At 35.8% G+C, this 25,015-nt stretch overlaps 1 protein-coding gene across 1 annotated transcript in view; it reads left to right on the forward strand.

Moving 5' to 3' along the window:
* Nucleotides 1-25,015, forward strand: part of LRP1 (LDL receptor protein 1) — a 1,646,373-nt gene that overhangs the window by 843,526 nt on the left and 777,832 nt on the right. The window contains exons 54-55 of the mRNA XM_090402369.1: nt 7,480-7,614; nt 24,691-24,810. Coding sequence (XP_090258495.1) covers nt 7,480-7,614; nt 24,691-24,810 — 255 coding nt within the window. The remainder of the gene's footprint in view (nt 1-7,479; nt 7,615-24,690; nt 24,811-25,015) is intronic.

A 25,015-nucleotide genomic window follows, 5' to 3' on the forward strand; every position in this document is an offset into this window, starting at 1 on the left:
CCTTCCACTGCTGTCATGCATAGGAGTAGGCTGAATGATCTTCCTGACAGTTGCCACACTTAGCTTTCCGTTCAGAGCCAGATATATTTCACATTCTTTGCTGTCACGACATGCATGATCATTCTCATATTTCTGACATTTAAAGTCTCTTAGGATATTTGTGATGTACAGCCTAATACGGCAGTTAGCTTACCCTGCTTTTACAGATGTTGGAGAAATAGATGTTTCAATAGTATGGATGACATTCCTGGTCAGAACCAAGTGACCATTCCTACAGATCAGAATGCATCTCATAATGCACTCCTTTAAAAAATATCCCCTCATCAGGAATGTCAAGGAGATCCCATTCTGATATTACTCCTCTAGAAGAGATGAGTGTTTTATGAGGTATTGCTATGATTGATATTCCACCCGTTGATGTTGTTCTCAGTAGTTTTTTCCGAGTGTTGCTGATACGATGTTTCCTGAAGGTTAACACCAGATTGTAGTTTTCTGTTTTTAGAGAATCTGCCAGTTCTTCTAAACCCATTTGAATAAAGAAGGGTGACATTTTCCCATTATTAACTTTTCATCTGTTGAATGAATAATCAGCAACACTGGTATGTTGATAACGTTATTAGATGTCTTTTGTTTCTTACTTTTGATGTATGTATAGTATCGTGATTTGGCTTGGGCCTTGTGAGTGTCCCTGAATATTTGTGGATGAAAGATTAATACTCAAGGGATTTTTTGGTAGCAGAGCTCCCCACCCACCACAGAGTCACAGATGGATGCCCACTAAATGATATGAAATAAATATACTCAGAAGTGTAATGCCAGGGTTACCTTGTATTCCATATTATCCCCTCAGCAAGCCTTAATCCATGTCTGGACCATGGGATGAGAAATTTACTACAATACTGTTGACCTTTGCAGGCAAGGCTATTATCTGATTCATCCTGGCCTGGCTATCCAAGACTGTTCCAAAGCAGAATCCCCCCTTTTCAGGATGTCTGTGGGTTTCACTGCATGGCAAATATGGCAGTAGGATATTGGCTTCCATTGATGGTAATTTGGAAGACAGGATAGTAAAAAAAGACTAAGAGCAACAGAGTGAAGAATACAGAAAGAAAAGAAAAAGAGGAAGAATAAAAAGGGCAAGTATCATCACTGGGAGGTTCCCTCTACCACATGCATGCATTCCATGAGAGGAAAGGTTTGGGTATGGCATAAATCCATAAATCCCATAGTATGCATATATTTTATTTTATTATTTTATTTATTTATTTATTTTTTGTGGGGAGGGGAGTTTGATCTGATAATATTGTTACAATCTCTATAGAACTTCATCGTTTATTAATGCATGCTCTAACAGTATTCTGGCTCAAAAACGGGTGTGTATTTACTTGCACAGAGAAAGATGTTGGAAGTTTTTTTTCCCCACTTGTTATACTATAAATTATATATTTAGTTTACTCCTTTATCCAAGTGTAAGCAAACAACGTTTGTGCCTGAAGTATATTCAGGACTGGGACAACTCATAGGAAAGGTGGACTGACTTCACATCACTTGCCTTTTTATAGTTTTTTCCCCACTTGGTTATACTATAAAAAAACAATTAATGTGAAGTCAGTTGAAGACATACTATGTTAAAGAAGCCAAGATAAGGAAAGAATCAGTGGAGTTGGATTCATAGTGAACAAAAAATTGAAGAACAGCATAATAGAATTTGATAGTATATCTGATCGAATAGCAACTGTTGTTGTTCAAGTCTCAAAAAGATACACTCTTCAGATCATCCAAGTTTATGCATCAGTAATAAGTCATACTGATGAAGAAACTGAAGCCTTCTATCATGATGTCTCCCAACTCGACAATAAAGGAAAACATCATTTCAGAATTGTAATGGGAGACTTTAATGCTAAAATTGGTATACACCAATCAGATGAAAGGTCAGTGGGAAATTTTGGATATTGCATGAGAAACGATAGAGTAGCGAGGTTAATAGAATTTGCAGAAAAAGAAAATCTGTACATCATGAATTCCTTTTTCAAGAAAAACAAACAAAAATAGGAAGTGGACATGGAAAAACTAGTGAAATTGACTTTATCCTCAGCAATAAGAAAAACATCTTTCAAGACTGCTCTGTTATAAACACCTTCAACATTGGAAGTAATCATCATATGGTACTCAATAACATCCAAATAAACTGCTAAAAAGAAAGAAGAAAGGTGTTTTGAAGATCAAAGCAAAACATAGGTGTGCATAAACTCATCTTTAAAAAAGATATATTCCAACATGAACTAAGCAGTAGTTTAAACATCTTATTATAGATGACAATGCTGATCTATCAGAAAGTAATGACATTATTATCCAAAACCTTTCCAATGCTCACTTGAAATGACTGGTACCATAGAACAGAAACAAGATAAAATATCTGAAGAAACAAAACAGCTTATGAAGAAAGGAATAGAAATGAAACACTCAAATAACCTACAGAATAAAATTGAATACACTGAATTGTGCAAAACAATCAGGAAACATATCACAGAAGAAACAAGAAAATTCAATTGTAAATTCACACAACAAACAATTGAAAACATCCGTCTCAAAAAAGGCAAACAGCAATAAACAGATGGTTGCAGTCACAAGATGAGACTATAACCAGTGATAGATATGCTATAGCAAAAAGAATTGAAGAATTTTACTCATTATTATATCAGGGTGATGAATTAAATGAAGAAGAAGAAGAAGACGACTATGAAACAGCTGAAGTACCACAGATTCTTCCAGAAGAAGTTATGTGGAGCATCCAAAGCTTGCAAAATGGGAAAGCTGCAGGTGAGGATGAAGTTATAGCTGAACTTCTAAAAACAAGTAGAGAAATAATATACAAATTCTTAGCAAAATTATTTACTTTATGCCTGAAGAAAAATGACGTACCAAGAACATGGAAGAAGGCTACCCTAATTCTGATACATAAAAAAGGTGAGGTAGAAGACTTGATGAACTACTGACCCCATCCGTCTACTATCAGTGGTTTACAAAGTGTTTACAAAAGTCTTAGCTCATAGGCTTTGTGTGACTCTAGACTTAGCACAACCAAAAGAATAGGTAGGCTTTTGAAGTAACTTTAGTACAATGGACCATATTCAAGTTGTACAGCAGATTATTGAATGGTGTAATGAATATTAGTTACCATTATGTCTTGGTTTTATTGATTATGAAAAAGCCTTTGATTCACTAAAAATTTGTACAATACTTAAAGCATTATGAAACCAACAAGTGGAGGAGCCATACATCAGAACCATCAAATCAGCATACACCAATGCCACAGCAGTAGTTCATTTCAATGGAAGCATCTCTACTCTGGAAATACAGAGAGGTATAAGACAGGGTGACACAATCTCTCTAAAATTATTCGCAAAGTGCCTAGAAGAAATATTCAAACTTCTTGATTAGGAAGGGAAAGGTCTGAAAATAAATGGAAGATAATTAAGCCATTTACACTTCACAAATGACATAGTTATCTTCACTTCAACTGCACATGAATTTCAAACTCATATCCATGAACTCCAAATTGCTAGCAAAACAGCTTGCTAAAGATAAACCTAAAGAAGACCCAAGTTATGTTCAATAGCTATGTCCAACCAGAAATAATAAAAATCAATAATGAGGAAATTAACAAGTAGACCATTGCATATACTTAGGACAACAGATATCAATGGAACAAAATATCATGGATGAAATTAAAAGATGCACAATGCTTGGGTAGAAAGCATTTGGAAAATTACTTAGTATAGAAAGAAGTATGCTTGGTATCACAAGACTGAACCACAAAAGGAATATGTGGATAAAAAACCAAACCAAACCAAAGTCTCTGATATCATAGGAAGAGTGAAACATCTGAAGTGGCAATGGGCTGGGCATATTGCTCGAAGACTAGATCAATGATGGAAGTACTGGATTGGATTCCACGAGAGCAAAAATGACCATGGCAGCTACCTTAATCATGTTGGACTGATGATATCATCAGATTTGCAGGAGTGACATGGAAAAGGAAAGCCATGGACAGACAGTTTTGGAGTAATTTTGGAAAGGCCTTCATCCAACAGTAGATTGACAATGGCTGATAATGATGATGTAAATGTATCTACAGGGAATTATTACATATTTTTAATAGGTCTTCTCCAAAATAGGTAGCATAATGGGTTTGGGGAAGGAAAATTGAAAAAATAATGCAGGCAGACTACATTCCTGAATTATAGTTTTAATTTATGAGTAGAGCTTGCATTTTTAATTGTGATTCTTTCTATTAGTACTATAATTCAGCAGTGTGGTCCACCTGGATTATTTTTAAAATTTTCTTTTCTTTGGGAATAGTACATTGACAAGTCCAGTAGTGGAAGAAGTTGTAAACAATTGTTTACAACTTCTTCCACTGTTATTTACAATTATTTAAATGTTTTAATGACATTTACAACTTCTTCCACAGTTGTAAATGTCATTGTTTTATGACAGATGAGCAAAATATATATACAATGTTAAAAAATTGAGAGAGAGAGAGAGAGAGAAACCTGTAATAAATGATGGTAATATTAATGAAAGTATTAGTGAAGCAGATGAGACTACAGTGAAATCCTCAATCTGCATAACTGATTGATAATTCGTGGAATTTCAAATACCCGTTATTTGGTGGCGAGTTCTACCACTCTAACCAATGTTTTCAGCTTTTGTGTTACTTTATAGAATGTTATGTTTTAGATAAAGTTTTGAAGAATTTATCAATTTGAGATTAAAACCTACAACAAGTTAATGCAGCATTTGATGGATGGTAATGGTCTTTATCGTTACTGTACACTAGGTTAGAAGTGTAGAATAATAAACTCATATAACAGAACATTTACCGAACCTTTTTTCTAGAATACAATCTGGCTTCTGAAAATATCATTCTATTACTGATCATCTACTCTACCTGGACCTACACAGTTTAGATGTCATAAGAATCTCCCTCTTTTTTTATCAAGAGCTGCTTATTTAACTGAATCTTTAGTCCAAGTGAAACCACTCTCTTTCCCCTCCAAGAGGAGGGAGTCACACAAAGTTTGGTTTTAAGTGTAATGCTTTTTTTGCTGTCAAAGTCAACATGATAATAGAACAACTTATTTCAACAGTTTGTAATGATCTCTATGTGTATGACTTCACATTCTTCTGTCATCTTGCAAGTCATAGAAATTCATCTCAAAATGGACACTTGCAGATGGCTTCATATTTCACAGCAGAAAACAGTTTGTGTTCACTTTGGCTCCAGACATGGTCTTCATCCTGATGCAGAACACTTACTATGATGAATATTCATATCAGTTGCACCAGAAGCTAAGTTCTTGGGACTCATATATGACAGTAAACTTACATTATTCCATTACATAGGCAGTTGCAAGATAAGCATCATAAAGTGATGAACAGTCTGTGCACCCTTTCTTCCATCTTTTGAGGTACTGTCAGATGTTCTTTACTTCATATCTATAGGGCTTTGAAAAGATCAAGACTTTGTTATGGGCCTGAAGTTTATGCTTATGTGGGGAAAAGCACCCTTCACTGGCTAGACCTTGTTCCTCGTTTAACCATCAGAATTGCATCTGAATCATTTGAATGTCAGTTATTCCTAGCTGAATGTTGAGTCTGATGAGCTACCTTTGTTGCTTTGACAATAACTGTTGTTTCTGTTATATGCAAACAAATAAAATCCCTGCCAGACCATCCAGTGTGGCTAACTATTTTTCATCCATGTTGGGAAATCTGTAGAACACTTGGCAGACTGCATAAAACTATTTGGTTTGCAGATAAAAGCTCTCCTACAAATTCTAGAGATTTCAGTAGACACCAAAGCTTGGATGCCACTAAACATACTTTTGCCCATTTATACATCATAGAACGGTTGACGGAATATTCCACCCCTCCTATTGTCTAAACTGCTCGTTGAGCTTTACACACACACGGTTCAAAATCGCATCTTTTTTTTTATCCTTCCAGGCAGTATTATATTTGCACAAATCCTAATAGAGTGTAACAACCCTACAGCTGAGCTGTATGCAATAGAGCTTGCACTAAAATACATCAGATTGCATCTCTTCCAATGGTGCATAATGTATTGAGAGCCTCAAAGTTCTTTTCTGATGATGAAAGGTCTAGAGTTAGAGAAATTTCCAGTGCTCTCTCTCTCTCTCAAATCCAATACTTTCTCTCTCAGTTATGGAAGCCAAATGTAATTGTATGCTTCTGTTGGATTCCAAGTGATGTTCAGATCAAAGAAAATGAAGCTGCAGCTAGTTCAGCTCAATTATCAAACATCCATTTTATGCCTGTACCATACATGGATTATAACAGATTATCATATACAAGTTTCTATAACAGTGGTAGTTATCTTGGAATAGAGAGAATAATAATAAGCTTTACCAAATTAAGCCTGAAATTAAATTATGACAGTCTAGACTGTGCTAGGTTCAAAGAAGAGAGTTTTTCTTTCTTGCTTCACATATGTCATAATCATCACACACACACTCCTTCCTACTTCGGAATGATGACATATTTGATTGTGAATTTTGTAATGTCTGACTAACCTTATTTCATGAATGATCATATTCACAGTCTGTCTGAGCTTTATACACTCAGGCAGATTTTTTAAATTTATTTATTTTTTAAATTTTTACACACAATTAATATCTTTTAATTTATACAGATCATTTAGACTACTTTTATTTATATAGTGTTGTTTCTTATATAAAGCATTTTTATACCTTGCTTTTTATTTATGCTTTATGAACTTTTTACATTTTTTCATAGATTATTTTACATATGTTTTTTACTAATTTTTTATATACTTGTTTTTGTATACTTTTCTTGTTAGAACTGCATTTATATACATTTTTATCTATATCCATTTGTCATATTTTACTGTTTTTTAACTTGTATACTGCTATGATTGTTTACTGGCACAGTATAACCACAGTCATCCTTGCACCATAAAACAACAAACAAACAAACATCTTATGGTAGACTGAACACAAGAGAGACCCATCAGATTGCCTTATAATGAAAATATTCAAGAAGGCTAGTGCTCTTTCTTTTGGCTCATCAATTGTAAAGCTAATTTGGGAATGGATGTTGTAGAGGAGCTGTAAAAAGTTACAAAAGTTAGAATGATCCTGTAAGTCATGCAACCAAATAGCAAAGAGATAGTGGTGGTTGTGTGTGTGTGTGGGGGGGGGGGGGGGCTTTGAAACATGACAAGTCTTGTCATGTTTCAGAGCCACTCACAGTACAGGTGCTGTGCATGTCCAACCAATACTCTTCGAATCCCCTTCATATTTGTGTGTGTAGAAATTCATATTTTTAAAATACTGTATGAGGAAGTAAGTAATTTTATTTAATTTTTAAGACTACTTTGAAAAAATCAGTTGTTCTAATTTTGTCCTTTGAAATAATAATATATTTGTATAGCTACCAGGCAGTGCAGTAGTAGTGAATTCCGATGTAATAATACAGGTCAGTGTATCCCTCATATGTGGGTTTGTGATGGTGAGAATGATTGTGGTGATAAGGAAGCCTCTGATGAACATCCTGAGCAAGGATGTGGTAAGTCACCATAAAAATTTATATGTAAATAAAGATATTAATATTCTTATTTTAATAATTAAATATGGTTGTGTAATGTATTTTAATACCATAAATGAAATAAGCAAAATGTGTTAATAATAGGATATGTTGTTACTCAACATAATGTTGCACCATATCCACTGTATAGAGTGGCTGATTCTTTTTTGAAGAAATCTTTCTTCTAAATCAACTTTTTCTTTGACTTTTTGTATTTGATATCCCTACAATCGAAGGCATTGTTCACATGTGAAAAGAATGAAATTACTTAATGGAACACAGTTTTTTAATACCGAAATATGTTGATCTTGATACGAAGAGCTACTGTAAAGGCACTTTACAATTTTTATTTCATATCCAAACACAGGTGGTACAACATTATTTACAACAAAAATAGGATATATTACAAATGAGAACAGCTTAAATTTGATAGGTGAATTATACAGGGAATAATAAGTAAAATATGAAAAAAAAGAAACTATACATAAGTTATATACGATAAATATGGTCAGAAGTTCCTCCAGTATCTTGCGCAATCAATTGCTCTTTCTGTGTAGGATATAAGGTCCTTTTTTGTGCAAGGTGATTGAAGAAAGGGACAAGAAAGAAGGTGTTCCATGGACTGGGTTTTCCCCACACTCACAATTATCTGGTCCAATGAGGTAGCCCCATTTGACGAAGTTTTGTTTGTAGCATCCTGTTGTTTGAAGTTTGTTGAGGATTTTTTCCAAGTATTCCAGTCTAAGTGAGCACCACATGGAAGATTCTTGGCTGTTGGAATTCCAGTATTATTCTCAGGGTATAGTGTAAGCCGTTGTTGAAGTCTTGTCTCTGGAGGGTTTTTAGGTGGTTCAATAGTTGCTGGGAAACTACTGTTTCAGTCTTTGGGGCACTGTGGTCTGGCCAAATAGAGGTGGCATTCATCATTCGTCTGCTTCTTTCGTCAGCTGAGAATGCAGATCTTCAATGAAGGAGGTGCAATACCAGCCATAAGTTATATACAATAATTTATGGCTGGTATTGCTGGTATTGCTAAGTATACAGGTCTTTTAGTGGTGTTGGTTTCAGGCATCCTGTAATTAATTGGCAACTTTCATTCAATGCTGGGTCAAGTTTTTCAGCATGGCAGGATCTGTACCATACTGGGTAGGCATATTCAGCAGAAGAATAGCAAAGGGCGAAGGCAGAAGATCTCAGTGTGCTAGAGGTCTGCACCCCATTTGGAGGAGCTAAGCTTCTTTCTTAGTATGTTCTTTCTTGCATTCACTTTTGTCTTCGTTTTTTCTATGTGTGCTTTATATGAACGGGTGCGATTGAGAGTCACACCGAGATAGACTGGTTTCCAGGAATGTTCTAATTCAGAGCCTTCCCAAGAAATCTGTAGCTTCCTGTTCACTTCCTTATTGTTAAGGTGGAAAAAGCTAGTCTGGGTTTTCATTGATTGCTGCTGTAATATGTGGTTAGACTATTTAAGGCAAGTGATAGAGTAGTTTCAATGGACTTGAAATTTTTTGATTGAGTATTTATGGCAAGGTCATCAGCATAGATAAAATATCTAGTTCCTGGAAAGATGGGGAGATCATTGACCTAAATGTTGAAAAGTAATGGTGATAATACACTTTCCTAGGGGTGGCCATTTTTTGGGGATGCCAGCGGCTTTTCCTACCCCCCAGGTCCACAAAAAAGCTGCTGCTTTCCAAGAGTGATTGGATCAAGAGAACAAGATGATAGTCTCTAGTTATTCTGTATATTTTATTTCTGAGTGTGATATGATTTATGGTATCATATGCTGCAGTTAGGTCTACAAAGACTGCTCCTATGGCTAGTTTTTGCTCATAACCATTTTCTATATATTGAGCAAGATCGAGAATTTGTGATGTACAGGATTTGCCTGGTCTAAAAACAGCCAGCTCAGCAATAAGATGGGATTCAATTAGGGCTTGTAGCCTATTCAAAATTAATCATTCATAGAGTTTGAAGAGGTTGCTAAATAGTGATATAGGTCCGTAATTTTTGCTTCGGTTGGAGTTTTCCCTGGTTTCAGAAAGGAAATTACTTGAGCATGCCTCCAAATAGTTAGTATCCTTAGGATTCTGAGGCAAATGTTCTATCGTTTTAATAACCACTCTTTAGTCCTGGATCCCAAATGTTTAATTTGTTCATTACAGATATCTTCAATGCCTGCAGATTTTTCTAGGTTTTAATAGAATTATGGCAGCATTGAGTTCAGTGATGGTAAAATCTGAGGTAATCATATTTTGTTCCTCACTTAGGGTTCTAAGTATCTTTTTTTGGGGGGGTCGTTTTAGGGAATTTTCCATTCAGCAGCAGCTGGTGAGCAATTTGATTAGCTGTTACCTGTGGATGCTCATATGACTTAGTGAAATCCTTCCTAATTTTGTTGATAAAGTTCCATGCCTTTCTGCTACTATGGGTCATATCAAGGGCTTCTATTTCTTTTTTCCATGCGGAATGCCTTTCCTCTGCATCTTGGAGCATATTTTTTCTCCTGCATGGATAGTTTCCTCTGAGAAGGGGTTGGTGTTGTAAAGTTGTAAGTAATTAGCATACTGGACTTGTATGTCACTGGAAAGGCCTGGAATGTAGTTTATGAGACATCCTCGGGAGGTGAGTTTGGTGGAGATTTTCCTCAGTATTTTTATGAATTCTGGACACTCTTGAGGGTTTGGAGGGATGGTTCTATGGAGTGGTCAAGATCTTCAATGAAACCAGTTAGCTTTTTTTTTTTTTTAATTAAATCGTCTTCTGTAAAGGACTGTGTTAGGCATAATGGCTGGGTTGAATTGAAGCATTATAGGTCTATGTTGAGTATGTGGAAAGGGATTTAAAACCTTTTTAACACAAATGTTGGATATTTTTGAGCTAAAAAATATGAGGTCATGGTTATAGCCTCACTTCCATCTGCCACTGTTGAAAGATGCAGGAAGTTTTGGATTATGTATCAGGTTTAGAGAAAGGTTTTCAGCCCATTTTTCAAGAAGTTCTCCATCTTCATTGGACTTTGTGTAACCCCAGTTAATACTATGGCTGTTAAAGTCACCTAATGCAACATTAGTCATGCATGCATTATTATTGAGGAGGATTTCAAGAGGGAGAAAGTGTCTTCTGGTGGTTTATAAACTGAGGTGATTGAGTTATTTTTCACTGTGATTTCTAATAATCTCAATGTTTCTATTGTTTGTTGAGTTAATGGATGATGGAATTAAGTTTTCTTTTGTAAATATTGCACTACATTATTTATCATGGGGTATCTCTTTGATGAATTTCATGCCATGGATGTAAGGTTCATTTTAGTCCTTTCTTTTAGTGGATGTAAGGTCTTATGGCACCTTCCCTTCTGTGAGTTTCTTGCAGGCAGAGTACATCACCGTCATTATCTCTGCAAATATTTGCAATGAGATCTTTCTTGACACTGGAGAAACTTTCAATATTAAATGATATTATTTTTAGGTTTGGCCCCAGGTGGGATCCTTTAGGGAAGGAATTTGGGAGCATTTTAGTTCAGTCACTTGCGTTTGGTTGATAGCAGCTTGAGCTTCCCCTAATGGGTACTAACAGGGTGCAGGAACGAGAACCTAGCTGCTGCTGTGCACCCCACTTTACACAATAAGAGATAGATAACAAATAACAGAATCTGACTGACTAAGGTAGTTTCTGACCTCTGTAATGTCGAATACGAAGAAAGGTTGAGAACATGCAATTTACAGAGTGTAATGGATAGGAGGAAGAGGGGAGATATGATAGAGAACCTAGAAGTTAGTAAGGGATTGTTATAGGATCAGTGTTGGAGAGGTTTTACAGAAAATAGTGGGAGATCAGGGGAGAACCAGATGTCATCCCTGGAATAAACTGTATAAAGAGGGTGTGAGCAGGGGAGTGAGAAGCAGGTTTTTTTGCATGCAGAGTTGTGAATGATTGGAATGCCTTACCTGAGAATGTGGTGTCTGTATAGAATTTGAGTATGTTTAAAGCACGGTATGATGAGCTGTGTGTATGATGAAAGGACCTCCTAGATGAGTCTTTGACTCCATGGGGGGGGGGTCTTGGGGTAATAATAATAATAATAATCTCTAATCTTTATAAAGAAATGATATTCAGAATTTTTCATGGACCCAAACTGTGATCTTCTTAAATTTAATCTTAAGTGAATATTCTCTAGAGAGACAGACAGAGAGAGAGAGAGAGAGAGATGTGCAGTTTTTTCTTTAGATTTCATCTGGAAATGAGAACATATTCATATTAAATAACAGATATGACAAACACATTAGAGAAACAGAAATGAAAGGTAAAAGAAATTAGATATAATGGGAGATTATGGAGCTTCTTATTCCATAATGCAAAACAAGCATCCATTCTTGTGTGTATAATGCTATGCATTATGGAAAGGCCCACTGCCAAAACCTGTTTTGACCTTTACTGAGGTGAAAAAATAAAGGGTTTAGAGTAGTAGTTAGTATAGGGGTGCAAGAGAGCCTGATAGTATTAGGAGAAAGATAAGACAGATAAGGCCTCGAATCTTTTATATCATCATACAGCGAAAGGCTAACATTTTTCCTTTTTCACTAGACTCATGCAGATAAATAACTGGAAGACCAATTGAAATTAAGTACAAAGATGATTGATACCCGTACCCAGGTGGTTAGCCTTATCTGAGTTAACCACCTTGATTTGTCTTTCTCTGCCTGGGATTACTCTCCAGTAATCCCTGCAATTGATCATAAGACCATTTAAAATAAGAATATAGAACCATTTAAAAAACCTTTCATAGTAAAAATAGAATTTTATCTCTCCCTAGTGAATATTACATAATGTGGGTGGTCTGCACCACCTGGCCAAAAATTTGTTATCTCCTGGAATGCTTCTTTCTAAATAGAAAAATCGTCTGACTGAACGATATAATTTCCACAATACAATATTGTGAAGCATGTGTATGTCGTATTGATGGTTTTCAAATCCATGTTTCTTCCTGACTTTCCATAAATTGTCATTTAATTCATTAAAAGGTAAGTAATGGAATTCTCAACACATTACATGATCTGTTCCACATATGCAGGGCAAGAGGACAACTGTAGAATGCATATTCTACTGTTTCCTGATAACAGATGTCACAGATTGGATTTCCTATGCTAAAGTATCTCCATTTGATGGTATTAACTGGAAGACAACCATATGCAATTCTCCAAGAAAGATCCCTTCTGTTAGGGTATCCTTGGAACTTCAGTAAATTATGTAACAAAGTGTTGTTGTCAGTTTCCAACTCTGTACAAGTTCGTGGTAAAAGAGGTTAAATATTTCTTTATACCAAATTTTACTTTTTTTAATGGAAGGAATGTCAATGGCAGAATGTTGTAGCAATCTTAGAGTTAAGCACATTATGTTGTATTCAGGAAAAATCTCAGCTTTTGGACCTTTATAATAATTTACTCCAAACAGGGGAATATGAAAACTTAGGTATTACTGGAGAAAGTCTGCAACATTTTATGGATTTTTAAAGCTGTATTGCTTAAATAGCAGATTTTAAGACTGAAAGTCCAAAGCCTCCATGCTTCTTTGATAGTTGAAGAAATTCCTTTTTTATCTTCTTGGTATCAGGTGGACCAAAAACATTGCACAGGCTTACTATGCTGAGTTAGCTTTACATTAGGAACACCCCCCCCCCCTCCATTTACATATTCAGTGTGATAACGAAGTACCACATGATATCAACATCACATGTGGCTAATATAAATGGACACACCTATCCTATGTACATAATCAGTAAACATTTTCCATTAATGGGAAAATGTGGTGATGTAAGCAATTTTGACCGTGTTCAGATAGTTGGGGCATGGAGGACAGGTGCCAGTATTTAGGAAACTGCTGTGCTTGTAGGTTGCTCCCATACTACTGTATCAAGGGGGTACCAGGACTAGATTAACTAGGAACAGGCATCCAGCAGGATTCACAATTGTCAACCATGGTGGTTAAACCTCGAGGTGAGAGTCAGGGGATCACAACTGGTATCTCAGCAATGATGTGCAACAGTCGCACAGCTCACTCAACAGTGGGACAGTTCAACCCATTTCCACATGCACCATGTGCTGTACCTTATTTCATCTCAGGTTCCATAACTGGAGACCAAGGGTATCCATGATGATGGCCAGGAATCACAACCAATGCCTCCCATAGGCCAAGGAATGTTGGCATTGGCCCCCTCGACAAATCGAAGAAGAATGCCTGTAGGGATGAGTTCCATTTCCTGCTGACCATGCTAATGGCCAGGTTCACATTTGTCGTAAACAGCATGAACCCCTATACCCTGGTAGCACAGCTGGGGGGGTTCAGGAGGCTGTGATGTTATCGTTTGGGGAGTTTTTTCCTGGCACACCTACTTCCATTGGTTATCATCCAATCAACACTGAATGATGAATGCTACAGGGACCTGTAGAAAGTATTTTACCTTGGGTATAATAAATGTTAAAGATTCCAAGCTATTTTAAACCTGGTTTTACTCCATTTCCCAAGTAAGCAAACAGACAAACAAGTCAAGTTTGCACCTGCAAGTGTTGCAAGTTTAGCTGATCCTACAGGTAGTGCAAGACCAAGGCAACTCATGGTAAAAGTAGAATAAGCTCTGATCACTAATCTTAATATTTACCCTTAATGCAAAGCACTTCTCCTAGAGGAGATGTATGATGTTTTGTATTAAAGGCAAGGGAGCCACTACCCAGACCGGTTTCGACCTTTATTGAGGTCTCATCAGTGGGAGCCAGGCTAGAAATACCAAGATTTTAGTAATACAGAGCTTATAAGTATTTTACCAGAACAAGTTACCATAAGGTGTTTTAACCTTATTAAATAAAAATCTCAGGAGGAGATATAAATGTAGAAAGTATTTTACCTTGGGTATAATAAATGTTAAAGATTCCAAGCTATTTTAAACCTAGCTTGGAATCTTTAACATTTATTATATCTATTATTTATTATAATTTATTTATTATTTATTATTATTTATTATATTTATTATATGTTAATATCTTATTTTCCTTCATAGTTGTAGGAACTGTTATTCCTCACATGACATGTGTATTGTCGACTTCCTGCAAGATAGGTTCAAGAACCAATGCAAAGAGCAATGGACAAGAGGGCAACGTTGCTTGACTCCTTTTTGAATTTTGATTGGATCTGATAGGAACCCATTAGCTAGGAGTTTGGTAGTTGAATTGTCATTGGTTCCTTTAATAATGAATATCAGCTTTTCACTCTCACCAATTTAGTGAAGGATGTGAAAATAAAGTGATGGCGGACATTATCAAATGCTTGAGTAAGGCATACTGATAGCACTGCCATTGACTGCTTTTTTGCAGATTAGATCATGTAGTAGAAACAGATTAAATTCTACTGCTTGGCCTGGAACTCCATACACCTGTTTGCTTTTAATTATTTATCTCTTTTTAATTATTTATCTCGTTATTTATCCCACTTTAAGTTGTTAATGATAATGTGGAAAAATATCTTGTAGTCAGTATTAGATACAGAAATAGGTCTCCAGCTGCTGATCAAGGTGTGATCTCTGTTAGGTTTTGGAATGGGACTAATTTAATTTATAAACAAGTGAAAAAATTTTCAACAACTAGCTCTAATCCAAAGTATTTGAACAATAAGGTGATATGCCTTTTCATTACTTTACATGGGACATGTGTGACTTCTGAGTGACAATGATTAGCTCCTGCCAGGAACACAGAGATCATAGGACATCCAGAATACATGTACTACAATGTGGCAGGAGCTCCAGTTGTCCTTGAAATAGCAATACTACAAAATATCGTGCATCAGTACCAAATAAGTGCAATGGATGGCCTTTGGTACTGATTTGATGTACTTATTTGGTGTTTTACTCCAACTGGGCTTATAATATGATAATAACCCAGATTGGGTCCACCTGCAAACTGGACAAAACTATCAACTGCTCTACACAAATCTGTTAGCCCAGCGATATACTGACAAACACATCCAAATTAATAATGGCGATAAATAACAAGCTAAAGGACACTTGTCCCCATTCACGCATACGTGCTTGACCTGATTTAACTCTTGCCCAGAGGGGACAAAGGTGCCAACTCCGAAGACAACTAGAAGTAAAACGTCAAGTGATACCACCAAGGAGACCAGTATGCAGGCACTGCATAAGAAACGTGCAAGACCCTTGTGGTCAAATCCATGTCTCACAGAACCTTGCATATCCACTTCACCAACATCTGTGGCCTCAGCTCCAACCTTAATAGTGTCCACTACCATCTGCAGCCACCAAATCTCACTTTTTTTTAACAGAAACTCAATTCTCACCTTAGCCCAGCACTATCCATCTCAACCTTCCAAACTATATGCTATTTAACTCCTTTTTACCCAAAGGTAGTGTATGTGTGCATATATCTGCTCTGACATACCCTGCCAAAGAGCACCTAACCTAGAATTGTCCAACTTTAACCTTCTTTGGTTGAAAATATCTCTCCCTCACTCAGTCTGATTCATATGCTGTCTCTATTGCTCTCCTAATACCACCAACCACTCTGAGCTCTTTAATTTCCTCTCCTTAAAAGTTGATTTTCTCCAGTCCCACTCGCCTAATAGTGAAATCATCCTCCTAGATGATTTTAATGTCCATAACACCAACTGGCTTTCCTCTTCCAGTTCTACAAATCCTGCAGGCAGAGATGCTGAAACATTTGCCATCACTAACGACCTTACACAAATTGTTCACAAGCCGACCAGAATACCAGATAACCTGAACCACTCCCCAAATACCTCAGATCTCTTCCTTACCAATGACCATTCCAAATATACAGTGAATGTAATGAGCTAATCATCATCATAACACTAAATACGGGTATAGACCATATTGGTCTGTTCCGGCTCTTTATCCATCCAATATCCTTTTTTTTTGAGGTCTACCTTGCCTTCTCTTTCCAATTGGCTTATATTTTAGTATTTATTTAGGATGTTGGGTGTTGGCCATTCGGTTTGCATGTTCAATCGACTTTTGTTTATAATTGTTTAGTTTTTCTTCTATTGATTATGTTTTTAGTTCTTTTAAAATGTCTTTGTTCCTTTTTTGATCTAATGATGTGTATTTTGCAGTTCTTCTCATAAATCTCATTTCACTTGTTTTTATTCTTTGTTTATCTTGTTTGTTTATTGCCCAAATTTCACTGCCATATAATAATGTGGGCACTGCTAAAGTATTCTATATTTTCAAGCGTGTTTCTTTTTGTACTATATTTGGGTTGCGTGTTCGGTTTATCAGGCCTATAATCTATAAAAATTGTGAAGTTTTTAATTTTATGTCTTTTTCTCCTTCATATGATATTTCACATCCAAGATAACTGAAAGTATTTATCTGTTCTATTATTTTATTATTAATAACTATTTTGCTTCTAACTGGAGTTTGTCCACAAAATGCCATTGTTTTAGTTTTATCTATGGAAAATTTCATTCCAAACCGTTCTGCTATCAAAAAAAAAAAAAAATCAAAAAATCAGCTGATGCCTTATTATTCCCTTATATAGGGAGTAGGCAAGGCCGTTTAGCTCTATCTAACTTTTGGAGACTGACTGGGCAGATCAGTCTCCACTGGCACCCAATCAGAGATAGCTGGCCCAAGGTTATCACTAATTAACCGGCACACAGTGAAGAGAGACAGCACAACAAGTGCTGCCATCTCATTGTTTCTAACCTTAACACTCGTATTTTTAATGTCTGAAATAATGTGGGTTCTACAGTCGATTTTCTTGAGTTTACGGGACGAAAAACCTGAGTTTCCTGGAGAAAAAAACCCTCTTGCCCATGCCAGAGATCGACTAACTTGGGAACCGGTCGAAAAAAGGCTTAGAAAAATTTCCTCTAGTCGCCAACTAGATTCGAAACCAAGAAGTCTTTCTTTGTGCAGTCAAGCGCCATGGTGTGCAAACACCACATCCACTGAGCTACACAGGCTCTTGGCTGTTCTACTATAATGTTTAAATTATATATCACACTTTGTAAATTGTCTTCCTTATCTGATATTATTACCTGATCATCTGCAAATAATAGCGTATTGCGGGAAATTTCTATACCTTGATTGTTTAAGGTGTTCCACTGTATTAATATTTCATTAATGTAAATATTGAAAAGTGTTGGAGACAGATGGCATCCCTGTCTTACTCCTTGGTTTATAGATTATTTTTCAGACAACTTTTCATTTATTTTTATTTCATTATCTTTATATATATTCAATATTGCATGTAGTAAAATATTAGGTATATTTATTCTTTGTAATATATCAAACAGTATCTTTTTACTTTGTCAAATACTTTTTCGTAATCTATAAACAAAAGATGAGTTTCCAAATTAAATTCTCTTCTTTTTTCTATAAGTAGCTTTAAACAGAAAGCTGTATCCATTGTAGAGCCTCCTTTTCTAAATCCATTTTGACATTCTAATAATATTTTTTTACTGTATGTTTTTAGTTTTTCATTAAGTATTCTGCTATATATTTTGTGGCATGCATTTAATAAACTAATACCTCTGTAGTTAGGGTTTTGTTTTATCCCATTTTTTAAATATAGGTATTACTATGCTTGTATTCCATTCTATTGGTATTTGTCCATTTGTATATATTTTATTTAAAAATATTAGTAATCTTTGATGAAATCTTTTTCCAGGAAATTTATACAGTTCAGAGTTTATCCCATATGTAGTGAGCTCCCTGGGTAATTCTGACCACAACCTAGTGTTTGTCTCTTCCCCCATGCAACAATGCTTACACAGTCACTCCCACACAAGAGTAGTTTGGCATTATAACAGTGCCAAATGAGACAGCCCACTAGACTACTATGCTTCATTCCCATCGTTGGACTATTGTTTCCGGTCTTCCAATTCAAACATATGCACCAAATGTATCACCAAAGTATTTCTCACTGTCATGAAAACATACGTTCCCCACAGTTCTCTGAACTGTCATCCCCTATCTAAACCTTGGTTCTCCAAAAAATGTGCCAAGGCTGTACAAATGAAAAATCAGGCATACCACAACTAGCTCAAATCAAGAACTCCATTCTCCTTCAATGCCTATACTGAAGCCCAAAACAGATGCAAGAAAATTATCGATGCTTCCAAAACAGAATTTGAGCAAGCAAAAAGCAGGAAACTTGCAGCCTGTCCAAATGGCATCCATGCCTTTTGGTCTCTTGCCAAAGCAATTGGTTGTAACATTTGCCTTACACTATTCCCACCCATCAATTCTCAACTCCTCTATCTTTAAGGTGCCCAGCTGTTAAGCAACTACTGGTACGGATTCCTTCGATGCCAATCAACAGGAGATCTACTCTCATATATCGCCCATCTCTGGAGAAATTTGGAGAAATTTTGCAAATCCCAACTGGTTGCACTTGATATCTCTAAAGCCTTTGACTGGGTCTGGCACAAAGGCTTACTAAGCAAACTCCTATCATTCGGACTGTTTCAGGACTTCTGCAGATGGATTGCTACTTACTGTCTGGACGTACACTATGTGTGTGATGGTAGATTGCTCCCTATCCTCTCATCATCCAACTAATGCTGGGGTCCCACAAGGCTCAGTTCTCCCACCAATCCTCTTCCTTCTGTATATCAATGACCTCCAACCCAACCAACCACCACTGCCCTTAATTATGATCTCTAAGCCATCCTCAAATGGGGCTCAGATAACCTCCTCAGCTTCGATGCTAGTAAAACCCAGTTCTGTCTTATTTCTCACAAAAAAGAGCGATTTTCCCCCAGTATTATTTTTGATAACACTCAAATTCCCAGACAAGATGAGATTTCTCTTCTCGGAATTTCCCTGACCTCAGGCCTCTCCTGGCATAAAACATCACAATCATTGCATCCTCAGCTTCCAAAAAACTAGGATTTCTCTTTTGCTCAAGACGTTACTTCACCTCTAAACAGCTGTTAACCTTATACAAATCACAAATCCACCCAGCTATTGAATACTGTTCTGCATTTGGAGTGGGGCTCCTAAAAGCTTCCTCAAAATGCTTGACTCAGTACAGCAGCAATTAGACTGATAAATGACCCATCTCTTTCCAACTCACTCCCCTCACTTTCACATAGATGCTTGGTCTCTGCAATTTGTATATTCTATAAATATTTTTATGGGAAATGTTCAACTGAAACAGCATCAACAATTCACCCACTCTGTACTAAGCCCATTGGAACATGTATATCTGCTGCCCAACATCCTTCCACAGTACACCTTGAAACTCACAGAACAAGTTTCTTTTCCTCCTTCATCCCTGCTACTGTGGAACAGTCTTCCCCTGATGTATTTCCCAAGGAATACAATATATAGGCTTTTAAATCAAATGTTAAAAAGTTTCTGCTTTCCCAACCCGCTACCTATATATAGTACGAACATACTATAGGTTGATCAGCCAACCTCTCATGTATTGGGCCCAACATAAAAAAAAAAAGTTTCAGCCATCATCTCAAAGAAAAAAAATTGATGACTCAATTTCGATCCTAGAAAAATAGATAACAACTGCATTAACAGCTGCCACTGCAGATATACTATGCACAAACTCTGACCGAATTCCAGATGAGATCAAAATCTGATCAGTGAAAAGACAGTCAAGTGCCACTTTCACAGAACGCTGGCCCCGGAACATTGTATATTTGTACAATTTCTGTCCGCATGGAAAATATCTTCAAGAATCAACAAGCTAAAAATTTCTAACGTTTAATTTCAGAAAAAAAGAAATGAATAAATAAATAAAATAATTATGTGTATATAATTATTATTATTAAGAGAGACCTCCATGGAGTCAGGGACTCAAGAGAGGTCACATACTACACACACACACACACACACACAACATCCAATAGCAATTCATTTCAATCACACACTACCATATGAGCAAAAAATCTAGCCCTCATCTCTTCTTAGTGCCATTCTTCTCAGCTTCTAAGGATGCCCTCTTGTCCTTTCCCTATCCTTCATAAAATGAAAAATTCCATCAACTGAAATCTTGTATGACACTTTGTAAGTATGAATCATATCCCCTATCCCTTTCTCCTGTTTACTAGTATCTGCAGTCTACAAATTCTCAATCTGTCTCCATAATCAGTACTGCACAATCCTGATATCATTTTTAAGACTCTCCTTTGCACTCTGTCACACTGTATCAGAATCACAATGGAAACTAGCAGACCCAGACCTGTGCACAACAGTCTAAGTAAGTTCTTATCAAGGCTTGTGAAGAGCCAAAATGACATCCATATCTTTGCATGTCAAAGTTCATTTCAGCATTGCAGTTATCTTTCGAGTTGTATATGCATTCTTTGCTACATGGCCCCTGAACTTCAGCTTGCTATCTACTAATACTCCAAGATCCTTAGCCTGATCAGTTTCTTCTAGCATAATCCCCACCAGTATAATACAACAGTATAATCACTCCAAAGTGCATGACTTTGCATTTACTGACATTGAACTGACATCCATTTTCCCCATGCCCACAATTCCTCTTATCCAAGCTAATATTTTATAATCCAAACCGTATTCTCCACTTTATGCAACAGTCTTCCTTGCTGTATTCTGTCAAAAGCCTTAGCAAACAAAAAGTATCTTAGTGGATCCATTCCCTGGTGCAGTGGTAACATTATTATAGAATGTAAGCAAGTTCTAAAACATCACCTTCCCTTAGTAAACCCATGCTCTTCATTAAAAAGTAGAGATTCACTGTCAATCTATTTCTGAATGTGATCCCTAACCAATTTTTTCGATTTTTATGATTGGTTGATACTTCTTTGCACTATGCTTGTGTAATGGGATTACACAATATAGGTAACCCTCGTATAACACGGTACTTATATAATGCAGTCTACAAATTGTAGCATCCCTTGTTCAACGCAGTTTCGATATAACACGGTCTACAATTTCTAGTAACCCTTTATTTATTTATTTTTTCGTATTTTTCAATGCGGGACTTAAAAATCAAATTTTATCTTCGTTAAATTTGTGTCTGCCCGTATCGCACAAGTAGTTATAAGTATCGAATTTAGTTTTATTGCATTACTGAATAAGGTACTGTACAGAGGCTTTTGCAGTCTGTGTCATTCTCAACAAATAGTGCAATTAGAGACAGATGAAATAAAAACGGCACTAAGTAATAAATCACATGTCCCCTCTTACAGAAACTATGCTGTATAGACTTAAGCAAAACCATATGTTGCACTGAAACACAGTATCTAACTAAAAACTATTGTCCAATTTTTCAATTATGAAATAAGTGTTTGTTTTATTGCATTTGAAATTCTCAATGTCATTATGACAGATTCCAAAGGCCAACTCTAAAATAAAAGACTACCAAGAATTGAAACATGCCATATAATGAATGTGTGAGTTTGCCTGCCACCTCAAACGCAAACAAGAAGCCATAAAATTCAACCAAGGGTTGAAACGTTTGTGTGAGTTGAGCCAGTCAGTAACGAAAAGTTCCATCAGAACGATAAATTTTGCTGGCATGTCAACAATTTACAGGTGATATCCTTTTAAATGCTTATAAGTTATGTTTTTTTTTTAATTGTTACAATACGTAGAAGCTGAATTTTGTTTTACACAAGACAGCAGCTATAAAGACGTGCATATGATTCGTGCGGTATTAACAAAAGATCACGTGACCCAAAGACAAAAGCAACCGAGAAGTGTTGAGTTGAAATGCTAATTCTCTTCAATTGAATTACATAAAATCTGAAAATGTCATAACAACATTCACAACATTCCCTGTTGTGAATGTGTTAAAACTAATAGTGAATGTTGTTATGACAGTTTCAGATGTTATGTAATTCAATTGAAGAGAATTAGCATTTCAACTCAACACTTGTCGGTTGCTTTTGTCTTTCGGTCGCGTGATCTTTTGTTAATACTGCACCAATCATATGCACGTCTTTATAGCTGCTGTCTTGTGTAAAACAAAATTCAGCTTGTATGTATTTTAACAATTAAAAAAAAAAACTTGAATAACTTATAAGCATATAAAAGGATATCACCTGTAAATCGTTGACATGCCAGCAAAATTCTCAGACATGCCACCTCTGGCATGGGTGCCATAGGTTTGGCATCTAGGGTTTACTGTATAAAGTGTTTATTGTTGAAAATCTTCATTTTCTGCCAGGAAAGTGCATTTAAAATCATAAGTGTGTTAATCTCAAGCTGAGCACTTTATTTTCTGGTGAGTTACATACATATGAGAATTATACAAATGATATCCAAGAGAAGTGGTGACGACCTCTGGCCACTTAAAGAACATCTACGAAATATTATTTCTGAAGACAGTGATGACGGTTAAAATATGCGCTTTATTTTATTGTGTCTAAAACATTTATGCATTATGTGCAATGAAATTTATGTACAATTTGTAATTTTTATAATTTTATACTATGTATTTGTCTTATAGTTTATGTTTTCTTAACTTACATGAATTACCTGAAAATAAAAATATATTTTTGTTGGATATGTCATTATTGTTTATATAATTTTTAAAAAAATTATATGGGAACATAACCCTACTTTTTCTATGCGATCTAAGTCTCGTATGATGCGATTTATATAATGCGGCATTTCTATGGAACCTAACATCCGCATTATATCGAGGGTTACCTGTGTATATACACACATATACACATAAACTTAAATTTTTCTATATCTCAAATTTCATGTTGCTCCTAATGTCAAATACAGAATTTACAGAACTTAGTAGGTAATATAGCCAGCCTGTATCTCTAAACATAGGTTAAGTTTATAGACAAATATAAACTTTTTTTAACACTGAAGAGTAATTTTAAAAGACATACCCAGCTTAAGTTGACCAGTGGTGTACCCCAGCTTTCACTTCTTGGACCATTATTGTTCAGTCTCTACATTAATGACATTAGAAAGAATCTAACAGGAGTTGTTCAATTGTTTGTGGATAATGCAGAGATAGACAGGGCAATCAGGGATTACTGATATTCAGCACTTTAATAGAATTATTTAAATAGGCTGGAAATTTGCGCAAATGAAAATGGCTGCAGTTTGATGTTAGTAAGTGTAAAGTTATGCACTTTGGGATGATGGGATTTCCAGTGGTATATTATATTATCAGGTTTACGCTACAAGAAACTAATGCGGTTAGGAATCTTGGCATAATGGTGGATAGGAATTTGAAGTTCAAAGGTCGCATAGCAAAAGTCGAAAATACAACCCATAGGATATTTGCGATGTTGAAGCAAACCTTAACATGTAAGGATAAGGATGCCATTTTGTCTCTTTACAAGGCCTTGATAAGATCATACCTGCATGCAAGTTTGGTCTACTGGGGGGGAGGGGGGGGTTAAGGGGATAAAGAAAGCTGGAAAGGATAGGTACAAAGATTATATCATGATTGCAGAATTTAGATGACGATGAGAGATTGTGAATATGTGGAGTATAAATTCTTGTTAATAGAAGAAAGTGGGGTGATGCGATAGAGGTCTGTAAACTTCTGAATAGATTTTATAGGATATTATGTGATGGAATTTTTCATTATATGGAAGGTGAAATGAAAACATGGGGCATCCATGCAAGTTAAATTTGCTTGCAGTTAAGAAAGGAGTAAGAGCTAGATTTTTCTCTTAGAGTAGTGATTGAGTGGAATTGTTTACCTGTTGAAGTAGTGAGTGCATCTGATGTGAATGAGTTTAATTCCCCAGCCAGCCATGATGTCTATAGACGTCGAGATAAATCTGGATACAAAGCTCTAAAACCTATTGAATAATATGGATAAGAAGTGCAATTTGGTGTCACTATTTCATCCACATTGGCCAGTAGGGAGGCTAATGGAATGTATAACAACTGGTTTGAGTGATGTATAGCCTCCATAAATGAGTCCTTGACTCCATGAGGATCTCCGATAATAATAAAAATCATAATAATAAATATAATAATACACTAAAATCTTATTCATCTCATGATAATCATCTGATTTCATCTTTTTTTTTTCTTTTTTTTTTTTTTTTTTCTTATAGTTGCTAGTATGTGTAAAACCAATGAATTCCAGTGCCTAAACTTTGTTTGTATAGTTCAAAGTTTTTATTGTGACGGAGATAATGATTGTGGTGATGGCTCAGATGAACCTCCTACTTGTGGTAATAAAACTTTTCTTTTTCATTTTTGCTGGTATTCTTGCACATAAAATTTTTCAGCATTGGAAATCAGTTTGAATTATTTTGTTGACACAATTTTACATTTAGTAATAATGGTAATATAAGTATGAAAATAATTATATCACATTTATATATTGTTGATATCATTTTTTTATCATTGTCAGTCTACCAACTTCATTATCCAAGT

Source organism: Typopeltis vanoorti, chromosome 2 (genome assembly GCF_054136105.1).
Source record: "Typopeltis vanoorti isolate ZY-2024b chromosome 2, IOZ_Tvanoo_1.0, whole genome shotgun sequence".
NCBI classification, from domain to species: domain Eukaryota; kingdom Metazoa; phylum Arthropoda; class Arachnida; order Uropygi; family Thelyphonidae; genus Typopeltis; species Typopeltis vanoorti.